Source organism: Corvus brachyrhynchos, unplaced genomic scaffold (assembly GCF_000691975.1).
Source record: "Corvus brachyrhynchos isolate BGI_N302 unplaced genomic scaffold, ASM69197v1 scaffold961, whole genome shotgun sequence".
Lineage (NCBI taxonomy): Eukaryota > Metazoa > Chordata > Aves > Passeriformes > Corvidae > Corvus > Corvus brachyrhynchos.
In genome coordinates, this window is record NW_008236008.1 from 451,124 (window position 1) to 462,686 (window position 11,563).

At 36.2% G+C, this 11,563-nt stretch overlaps 1 protein-coding gene across 1 annotated transcript; it reads right to left on the bottom strand.

Annotated features, from left to right (window-relative positions):
- Window positions 1-31: 31 nt before the first annotated feature.
- Window positions 32-10,025, bottom strand: MCMDC2 (minichromosome maintenance domain containing 2). Its single transcript, XM_008631990.2, has 14 exons — window positions 9,911-10,025; window positions 9,698-9,828; window positions 9,547-9,606; window positions 9,039-9,234; window positions 7,925-8,047; window positions 7,632-7,739; window positions 6,252-6,380; window positions 5,492-5,723; window positions 3,598-3,803; window positions 3,119-3,285; window positions 2,679-2,855; window positions 1,829-1,971; window positions 1,188-1,297; window positions 32-690 (listed from the first exon to the last, which is right to left on the bottom strand). The coding sequence occupies exons 1-14, from the start codon at window positions 10,008-10,010 to the stop codon at window positions 524-526; spliced, it is 2,049 nt and encodes a 682-aa protein (XP_008630212.1). The 5' UTR covers window positions 10,011-10,025; the 3' UTR covers window positions 32-523.
- Between the last annotated feature and the right edge of the window lie 1,538 nt (window positions 10,026-11,563).

Here is an 11,563-nt window from a genome sequence, read left to right on the forward strand (position 1 = left end):
TGGGTAGAGGCGTTGTGGGGGTGGGGGGAGGGCTAAGGGGTTTGTTTTGTGGTTTGTTTGTTTTGCAGGCTTTTTTGTTTTATTTGGGTTTTGGTGGCAGGAGCATGTGGCATCGTTGTAGAATCTCGTGTTGCTGTAATGTAAAAAAGGACGCAGAACATGAAGCAGTATGATAATACTTTTATACATTTCAAAATCTATACACCATGAGGAATTAAAGACTGTTAACTTAAACTAGGAAAAGAAGGGTTTTGATGTTCTTAAAGCTCCTTAACCCTTTGGGTGATATATTTGAAAAGAAGCAACAAGAAAAACTGCAGAATTCAGGTAGCTGAAATGAAACATTAGATTCTGAACTGGTGGTTTAATTTTCAGTTGTAGTCTTAATAAAAATCCTGAATCCTAAATTACTCCTTACTTAGCTGTGAATGGAGAGTGGTAGCCACAAAGAGAAGTAATTTTGTATTTCTAACTGTAGTCTCTCAAAAAGCCAAAGCCTCAGGCTTTACTTAGAGTGGGAATTTTACTCCTCATTAGTGTTAGTGTGAATTCCTGGGCTATAGGCAGCAATAAACTTCAGCACTTGATGGTGACACTGCATGAGGTAAATATCTCTCTGTTGCAGGGAGTTTTCATCAGTGATGTCAAATGGAAATACAGGATTTGGTGCTACGCATAATACAGATGTGCCTAGGCAAAGAAGAAATTAAACCTTAAGCTGAAAGGCTTGATATTTGCCAGTACTTTGAGGGGAAAAAAGCTGTGATGCAAATTACTTAGTAATGCAATCCTAGATCATAATTCTTACCTCACTTCCAAATATGTGTGTGAACAAATATGACTGATGCTTAATAAACAAAAAAACCTCCAACCCTTGGTTTTGGTTTCCCCAGGGAGGGAAATCTGTCCTTAGTTTAACCTCAGCCAGTGTTAAGAGGAGCAATGCCTCATATAAGCCAGCATGAAGGACAGGCTTGGTTCAGGCTTGTGGCCTCATTACATACAGCACTGAGACTCAGCAGAGAAATCAAACTGACAGACTTCTTCAATACCAGTCTTCAGCAGTGGAAGTTCTGGATTTTGATCTGAAATTCACTTACTGCAATCAATGGATATAGAATTTTTTCAGACTGACAAAATGTGCTGGTGATGCACCCAAGACTAAGGAACTGTTGTGCATTATTTACCATGTTTTAGGGTCAGCGATGACTCAAGTAACAAGATGGCAATCACTGCATCTTCCTCAAGTACTGTCTGTCTTAAACTGAGCTTGGCATGAGCCTTAGACAGTGAGATCCTAAGAGATCAATATAAGCATGTCAGAAATAAAAAATACTGCAGGCATGAATGCAATGTGTATCGCCCTGTGTCAAACACTTGCGTAATTAAAAGTTAATGCTGGGTTGGTTTTTTTCATACTTTAGCTGTGCAGTTACACTTATCACTGACAAAATACATGTGCATTGACTTTTTGTGCTAAAAAGTGGAACTTGGCATATTATCCATTAATACTTTTTTGCTCCCATGATAAAGCAGTGCCTATTTAAGTCCCATTTTGTTTTTCTAGATAGCTTTAATAATGATACGTGTTTTGTAAATAGCTGTTGGGAGGTTTTTTTTGCCTGGCAAAGTTGTTTGAACTTGGGTTTCTTTTAGCAGTATCTATATATATATATAACAATTCAATATATAGAATAAATGGCATTCATAAATGATAAATAAGATTATTTATGCTTGATCAAAAAATTAGTCTTATCTAGATTTTTATTAAACAAGCTCCTGAGCAGATGAGCACAATTTCTCTTTGAAAATTAAAAGTGGGACATACAGAATTTTTAGTGCAGAGGCTGATAACGTTGATCCATGAATGGAATCTCTTCTCACCCTGCGACTTGCAAGATAATAGCCCTGAATGAGACTTTCTGCTTCTGAACTCAGTTCAACATGAAGATTCCTAGCAAACAAAATAAACTAGAGAGAGAGCATACATTTTAAATATTTAACTGGAAAATAAAGAACTGACCTTTTTTCACACCTTTTAATATACCAGTGGCATAGTAATACAGGCTGGACAATATATTCTACCAATAGTTTTAATAGTAAAGACAGTTGTCACCATTTGGCTATGCTGAATAAGGAAAATATGAAGGATAACAATAAGGACAGATCTTGGATAGTAAATAGAATTATAGTATGGTTTGGGTTGGAAGCGACCTTAAAGATGACCCAGTTCCAACTCCCCTGCCGTGGGCAGGGACACTTTCCACTAGACCAGGTTGCTCAGAGCTCATCCAATCTGGCCTTGAACACTTCTGGGGGGAATCTGTTAGTTATGCTACAGCTATTGACAATTTAATTAGAATGGAATATTAATTTCTGCTACTGCTTGTAAACCTTTTGGCCAAAAGTAGATATTGGAGATCTGTTCACATATGAATGTTAACTTAGTCTGTTTTCCAGAAACACGCTCAAACTGTATTTATTATACTGACCCTTTTCAAGAACTGAAGCTGCTTTTGTCAATGATCCTCTTAGTGCTAGTGGAAATATGGTGGGGGAAGGGCAAAAAGTGAGTATTAAAACTAAGCAGACTGTGCAGAGAGAACTTTCTGATGCCAAACCTAGTATGATATTCACAAATATAATGCATTTTTAAATTATTGTGTATAATCTGTTACCTCCTCGTAATCTTGTGTTCTGAACTGCTGTGAGACTTTGTACAGCATGGCTTCAGGATTAATGGCTCTTCTCAAGACATGATGTACAACAGAAGAAGACAGGTGACAGGAAGGAAACTCATTGTAGATCAAGAGCCCAAAACCATCTACAAGGTTAACTGGAATCAAACTCACATCCTAAAGAAAAGACCCATAGAAAGAAAACATCTATTTTGGGCTTTTGACATGTAGAAGCATCATATTGTTTTCCATCTGAAATATCCTATATCCACTTATACTGCAAGATTATCTAATGAATTACCTGTAATACTTAGTAAAATTTTGTTTCAATACTTTTTTGGGAAAGCTATCTCATTTTAGAAGATACTTGATTTAAATTTACTTAAGTTGTGACTTTCTGGGAAATACTAACAAGTTCAATTTTTAGGCATGTGCTTTACCATCTGTCCAATTAGAAAGTTCTCCTTTTGTATATGTTTCTTTGAGGAAGAGTCCACATCTACATGGGACCAAAAGTTGGTCTGAACTGAAACAGTAACTTGTTGGTCAGCCTCTTCTCCATACTTCTTCCCAGGAATAAATACTGTTGTTGTTCTGCTCTCTAGCACTAGGATAAGACAAAATTCATCAGTTACGTTACCAATTCAGCTTAGCTATAAATTCTAGTCCCACACATAATCTGAAATCAGTCACAATTGTGATTTTGCTGAATTGTTATGATTAATGGATGTCTGTAGTGTAGCAGATTTACGTTTACAGGACCTTGGCTTTTATGTCCTTGTGTCTTACACAGACCCATTAAAAACAGTGCACAGATTTTTGCAGCATTTGAGGGCCATAAGCTGGGGAACAAACCTAGCCTTGAATTTGCACATTTGTTTAGTTCTGTCCCCTCATTTGTTAGGAGGTGGGAGATTACCAGACTGCAGTAGTTCAAGTTTATCCTTTTTATATGAACTTAAGTCTCCTATGTAACAGATGCCACCCTTGGCCAGCACAACACTGCAGGCTTGAATACTGGCACTTCCAGTTCCATGTTTATCTTTGGACACAGAAGGAAAAATTTCACTAGAAGGTGGGTGTCGTATGCCACGAGGCAGAAGACATAAGCTGTAATTCAGAAGCCTGGAGGATTAAATAATTCTGTCAGTCATAAATTGTTAAATTATTCACTTTTAAAAAAACTTAATAGGTATTAAGACTCACTTAGAAACAACAACAAAAAACCCTTAATGTGAAATCAGCATCAAAACTAAATGTTTGAGTACAAAAGTAGAGGTTCAAGCCTGCTCTCCAACAGCTGTCATTGAGACTGTATTTCTTATGGATTAAACATGAGGCAAATTGTGGTGTGCAGAAGTAATTCCTAGGAAATCAAAGTCGTCTCATAATTTAACCCCATATTGTTAACTCCTCTTTCTATGCTAGAGAAACTTTTCCAGTGATGTAAAAGTTTAGAGGATTAGTAATTCTGGCCATCTAGGAAAAACGAAAAGGCTGGAACTTGTAAACTCTGCCTTCCTGAGTTACACAGTACCCTCCAATTCTTTTGGAGAAAGAAGGCATAGAATATCTTTTTCATCCCCTGTACTGTGTTCTTTGGCACAGAGAGGTTGCAAATTATCTGTCTGGTTCCACAATCAAAGGCTCATAATGATTTTAAGATGTCAGATTTTAAGATGACATGGTTTGTCCTAGTATTGCGACCTGGGAGAAAATTATTAAATGAAATCAGTAAGAATTAGTAAATAGGGTATTGCACCAATGGAAATATGTAGGAAAAGCCTACTTTGACAGGCTGCTGACAGTAAATACTGTGCACATGCAAGACAGTACCAATTACAATACTGATCATGATTTACAGTGTGCAACTGTTTTAATATTAACCAGATGGTTTGATTCTTAAAACACTGAACTCCTGTTTCTTTTAAGAAATCTTAATCTTAACCTGGGAAAAAAGAAATCTTGTAGATCACAATTTTTAAAATTTGAACAAATTTCTACAGCTAAATTTTGAAATGGTCAAAGTTTTGGGTTCTTTTTTTCACAACAAAAGATATTAGTGAGTGGGTTGAAGAACTTCCAAATGAAAATAAAATTCATGCCCCTTTCAGAGAACTTTTTTAAGTTATGGAAGGAGAAAGTAGTTTGGTTTAAATTAATGTAACTGTAAAGCTGAGCATATTGTACTTTTCTGCAGTGTATGTAAAATTGTGTTAACAGTCTATAGTTGCATGAATAGCTAAATACATAAATGCATAGTGAAAAATGTTTAAAGGCAACAACAACCAGATTTATAATCTATGTGTAAAGATGTATGTGAATTTTCATACCTTATTCGTATGGTTTTTATGAAAAAGAGTGATAAAAATGTAAGGATCTATTTATACGCTGCTTATTTATTAAAAAGGCTGATAGCTGGGATTCAGTGATGAGAAGGCTTACATTGAAACAAGGTTTGAAAAGTTGAGCCCTATTTTTTTTGGCATTACCAGCTTCTGGGACAGTCTTCAGTTTTGATTTCAGAAGAATGTTTTGTCTGAGCTCTGCAAAACAGTGCTAGTGTTAAATTCTTACTGTAATCTTATGAGAGTTTTAGGAGGTTTTATAATTAATGAAGTTCTGATCTAGATTTATCACTTGAAAAAACCAAAAAATGTCCTAGGGATAAAAACTGAGTGTTTAACTAAGTTGGAGCCTTGTATATTCTTTTAAAACAAAGTCTCTAGCTTTCCATGTAAGACCGATCCTATTAGCTTTAAAAATACTAATTCTTAAATTCTAATTTATGTGAAAAAAAATAATCTCTTTACCTGTCGATTATTAGCGTGTCACTTGTTACAACCAAGAGATCCAGATAATCTGCATTTTCTTTTTCACATGTCTGTACTAGACTCAACAATATTGCAAGTTTAAGAGTATTGTAAGTGCCTGGTGGAACAACCTGAGAAGCAAAGACGTTGGCCAGGACAGCAGTAAACCTCCAGCATGAACTTGAAGTCAGTGAGAGCAGATACTTAAAATTGTCACTGACAAAAGAAGGACCTAATGGAAACAAAGTACAGGTGAACAAACACATAAAAGAGATCTCTGCAGGTATGTTAGAACACATCACCATTGGAGTCTTGATACAAAACTTACCAAGAACAAACATATCTCTGTATTAAGCACAAATTCAGAATGTAAGCATCTGACACAGTTAATTTTACTGCTAAAAAGTTAGCAGACACAATCTGCTAGAACTGATGGAATAAGAAAGGAAAAACAAACTGAAATATCAGGTGCATTTTATATGATTTCAAAGTACTTTCCAATGGATAGGTGAAGATGGAAAGAGAAGTTGAAGAACTACAATAAATAATTAGGGAGTTTCCCAATGCATGGAAAGTGGGCAAAAGCAGACATCCTCAAATAACAGCAAGTACACATTTCAGACTGGAAGAGGAACGTCCCTGAATGGTTTTGTAATCTGGACCTCTAGGTAATAAAAAACTATACCAATTCTCAAGATTTTTTTTTTCTAGGAGGTTTTCCAACTTTTTTTTAAGCCAGTGATAAATGGAACTTTCTTACCATTTGGTTTATAGAGCTGTACACTATTGACTTCTATACATGCCGTAGCTTGTAGACCATTTTGCACACAAGCTGGAATTCCTATAATCCTGTAGTGGTTTCCTATTGTCATTTTATTGGCCAGTTCATCTGGAAATAATAAAAAAATAAGTGTGGGGGGCAAAGCTACAGATATGTTAGGGCATAAAAGCAGTTTTAAAGACATGGTCAGAAAACAACACATTCTGAACGTTTGATTTGATGATTTAACATTGGCAGAAAACAGCTGTATGCCAGATTGATAATGGACTAGAATAAAATGAAACATACAATTTTAATTATTTAGTGCAAAAGGTAAGGAAGGCACACCAGGTGAGGGAAAATAGACTTAATGATAAAGAAAATGGACAATGCATTTAGTCCTCCATTGAAAAGAAAATGGACAGTTTTTTACAAGTATATTTCCTACTCTGAAACTTGTGGCACCACCATCATCAGTCACTGTCCTATATAAGGTCAGAGAAAAAAACCCAACACAATAAAGAGGAGTTACAAACTACAGATTTCAAAAAGACACACAAACAGCTTTGTGAATCTTTATATTTCTGTGCAGCTTAGAAAACAAAATCCCATTTATTTTTTGAAAATGAGAATTAGATCCAACCAGATATCAATCTCAGCCTGAGAAACACTGTAACCACACTGATCGCTGGAGCCAGTGGAAATTTAATGCATACAACTCACAGTATCTTAACCATAGATTTTTCTATGAAATTTTTAAATATAATTTTAGCACTCCTAGTTCTTTCTATTTAGTTTTCAAGAAATGAATCATATAATTCCCTAGACTTTTGGAATGGCAGAGGGCTTTTTTGTTGCTTGTCTCTTTGTTTGTTTGGGGTTTCTTTAAGAATTAATGGAAATATGTTGCTGAGTTGTGATTTCAGTTGGATATTAACATTAGAAATCATTTAATGTTTGCAGTGGAAGGCAGTGGTAGTAGAAGCCAAAAATCCTGATGGAATGTGGAAAACAGCTAGATTGAGGAAGGATGTTAAAAATGCATGAAATTAGTACAGAACAGCATGGCCAAAGGAAGTAGAAAGGAGATAAAAACAAGCAACAGTTAGAATAAGACACTGCTAAGCTGGCCAGGGATTTTAATTCAATGGGGGTGTAAAAGTGACACAAGAATTTTGTGATGTACGCTCTGCAATCACCTGTGCACACTGCTTTGTTACCTAGCTACTTTTTATAAAATTAAGGAGGGGAGTACAGAAAGAACTGCAATATAAATTATGACTTTCACCATTTTAACCCAAAAAATGGAGCTACAATTGCAAGGGATTCTTACGGATCAATTCTAAAACATTTTTGACAAAACTCCAAAGTTCATCTTACCTCTCAAGAACACTGTAAATGCCTGAATCCTAAAATGTGATTTATCATTGGAATATCCTTTCAAAGCATTCAGCATTTTAGCATCAATCATTTCAACTATTTGTTTATCTTTCAAAACAAAGGCAAAGAAAGGTTAGTTCTCTTGAAAACATATTTTTTTAAATGACTGGTGTATTTTAAGTGGGCTTTTGTGGAAAAAGCCATGGGCTTTTCCATTTTTGGAAATATTTTGTTTACTTATTGTGTAACAGAAGTAGGAAACTACCAGATCTAAAAGATTACATAGATCCTACCACCAAGTACTCTAAATTTCATGTCTTCCTGCAGTGGTGAAGAACACAAGCTACACACAAAATCAGTCCTCACTGTAGCAGACTCTGTAGCTCCAGGACAATGCACCCTGATGCACCTAAATCCTAAAAAAAAAGTAATAAGTTACCAACCATTTTAAAACTAATGCTGTGCCCTCCTTTTATTTTCCCATGAAGAACAGAAGCAATTAAAATACTGGACAGTGAAATTCCAAATCTATTACGTGTCTCTTCAGATGAGCCTCCCATATATATTCCACTAAAATTATCCATATAATTTATTGGGGTTGGCCACGAGATGGCAGAGTTTCCTACTGCACATTCCCAAGCTGAATAGCTTGGCCGGGCTTTCTTGAGGAGTGAGCCACTGCGGCTTCTGCCTGGCGTAGGAATGACATGGGACATGGATAGTCACTAACAGAGGTGCGTGTCCTCATAAAGATGTCAGTATGACTTAATCTGCAGTCTCCAAACTTTGGGATTTTGCATCTCTTTTATAACCGTATGGTCTCTCTTACAGAAGAGGCAAAAAACCAGCCTTAAAAGTATTTAGGGCCTCACCCTGCAATGGTACAAGCAATTCAGTAACATTACTCAAAGTAGTACTTCCACAGAAGTCAGCTACTCATTAAAGCAAACTTGTTTTATGCTAGAAGCTTTTGCCAGCCACTTAAGCATATTGTGCTGTGGTGTTTTTATACAGACAGAAACAGTTTCCAAGGAAAAAGGTATCTTACTAATTTGTTTATTTACTTTTGAGATATTTTATTGTTATTCAAGACATTTAAGTATTAAGTTATTTAAGATATTAAATACATTCAAGTTATACTGGTGACTTATGTTTTCTCCTATAAACTATCTCCAGCATTAGGAAAAGGGATTGCTGGCACAGATATTCTTCTAAAACATTTAATAATGCTGAGTAAGTCCACTCCTTTCAATTAATAAAAATCCTGCTATGCTCATTACAAAAATGTATGCATAATAAAACTATATAGGAAAATACCTTTGTTATGCTAGGTCTTTAATATCTTATTATCAAATTTATTTAAAAGCTTTTTAAATAGTACTGATTAATTTGGGTTTTTTTTACTACCTTCAGAGAAAGGACAGGTTTCCTCAGTACAAAGAAATCTTGCTCCTTGTGTGTATTTTGTTACAGTTCCCATTGCAATCACTATCCCATCAGACATATAAAATCTTTGAGATGTGTAATTAAAGGGATATGCAGAAAGACTCAGAACATAACTTGGTAAAGGTGGCAAATGTGTTGGTTTCAGCAATATACTGATCTAGCAAGAGACACAATTGCATTAGTATCATAAAAACATATTTTTATTTAAAACTGCTTTACTTTTCATGGACAAACACACAATGTGATGCGTAACTGCTAAAAAATTTCAGAAACACATGAAGAGTAACTAAGTTTCATATTAATTAATCTCACAATTGCAATATGTTTGGGTGAGACTTCCAGCTAATTTTAATTATAAATAGTACTGCAACCAAAGGGAAAATGAAAACTTAATACAAAAATATTTGTTAATATTTCACTATACTTAGAAGATTCAAGGTCTAAATGGAGAAAACCAATGCAGACTCACCTGGGCTTCTGTCTGCAATTGTTCAATTAATGATAATGTCTTAATAGCTACGAAACATACCTGTGATGGAAAAATAACTTCATTTTAGAAAGGAAAATCTTGTTGAAATTTAGATGGTGCACTTTTGTGTACTCATCTGTTATACACTTACTGACTGAAAAATCTGTGCAGCTTGTAGGGGATTATGAAGAATATAGTTTCCAAGAGTTGCATCCAATTCAGCAATGTCAGAAGGATTAATTGAAATAATGAAACGATAAACAGCATAACTTTGCTTTGAGTCTGTAGGAGCAAAAAGTATCTTAAAATAACAGATTTGTGTAACATTATGTATTAATTTAACAGACTATGTGTTGAGTAATACCATTATATTTTTTGCAATCATGCACAAATTTCTGAAGGCCACCACTTCTGTCAAGGTAGACAAGGACAACTTCCCTCATTTTCTGCATTTCAGGATCCATCTTTCAAGATCTTTGCACTCTTTATCCAACTGTGGGAATAAACTGTGAAGAAATTATGGTAGCACTGGCCATGCTATAATAGTAATAATAAGGGTACATATTAACGAAGCCACACAAAATTAAAATAGTCTCTTTTTCAAACTAGGAAATTCTTGAAGGATTTTTAACATTCAGTTCAAAGTTCTTTCCAACGACTGAAGCATACCCTATTTCTAGAGTAAATTTCTGAAGAATGCTCTAGTGTTTTCATTTCCTTAGTGAGTTATTTCACTCTCCTAATTCCCTAACCCATGAAATTAAAGTTTCCATTTAACCTCTCCTGTAGATTTTATAATCAGTCTATCAAAAGTAAGACTTAAAATTTTAACTCCCTTATTTGAGAAGTCTATCAGAGCTGTTAAAAGTGTGAAACTGGAAAACATCTCCTTTCTTAAAATCTGACTTTCCTACTCTGCTGTGATTTCCTGTGGCACCCACTTAAGGTGCTGATCTTGCATTTATTTCCATGCAGGTACACAGAAGTTCAATTCTGATTCCCACTGACAAAGCTTTTACAACTACAATTTTGGTTTGCAGGCTGACCATGTTCTTTGGTGTGGTTTTCACTGTGTATTACCCACATCTCTTTATATTTCTTTTTGTAAGAGTAGAGTCTTGTACCATAAAGCACTACTTTGCAGAATTTAGAAGGAGCACTACTAAGGCCAAAATATGGTATTTTGTATATATGCATCTGTTTTAATATCTTTCATATTTTCTTCTGCAAAATGTCCTTAGTCCTCTTTGTAGATGACCAATATGAAACAACACTTGAATCTTCAAAAATAAGAAAGCTACCTGGTAAAGGATAGGACATGGAATTACTGAGCTGATGGGGAGCCAAAGTTCACAGCATATGAAAGATTCCCTGCAGTAGTTCACAGAAATGACTGTGGGATGACAAACAGATCGACATCCGAGAGGAGTAACTGGATTCCAGCGCAACTTCAGTGTGACAGCAGCATAAACCCTGTGGCCTGAGAACTGTACCCTGTGGGCTGGGCTGTGTTTAGTGACTGAAGTAACAAATTAAATGCACAAGTTAAAAGACAATTTATAACAGGGATTTTTCTTCCCCCCCCCCCCCCCCCCGTCTTCGGGATTACTCCTGCACAATTACTACTCCATCCCCTGAAATCTTCAGCAAGAAGGGCTTAAATGTACACACACAGATCCACTGTACCTCCCTGGATCCTCTGTTACCCGGGCTGGACACACAGGACACCACATATGACTAGGAAGGACTGAGCTATGGCCCAGCTCATTGTGCACTGAGCAGCCATCGCCTAAGCTTCAGAAAATAAAGCCTGACCACGGTGATGGTGTTCATCAGTGTCCCCACAGCCAGCTATCCCCACTCCAGGCGTTGGATCCGGCACGGACACCAAGCATCTCCCGCCTGGCTTCAGGCTCCTGCCATCCGCACCCACCCCTTCCTCACAGACCTCTCCACCGAAGTTATTCACCAGGCTTCCTGTGCCCCCTCCTTCCCCGGCCCTGCTGGGGCGGCAGCA

Excerpts from the sequence above, each read along its gene's own strand:
- MCMDC2 (XM_008631990.2), bottom strand. The coding sequence starts at position 10,010 with ATGGATCCTGAAATGCAGAAAATGAGGGAAGTTGTCCTTGTCTACCTT. Across the intron at positions 9,235-9,546 it reads AATTGCAGACAGAAGCCCAG|ATCAGTATATTGCTGAAACC; the intron begins GTGAGTCTGCAT and ends GTCTCTTGCTAG. Across the intron at positions 3,804-5,491 it reads GACACGCTAATAATCGACAG|GCTTCTGAATTACAGCTTAT; the intron begins GTAAAGAGATTA and ends TTAATCCTCCAG.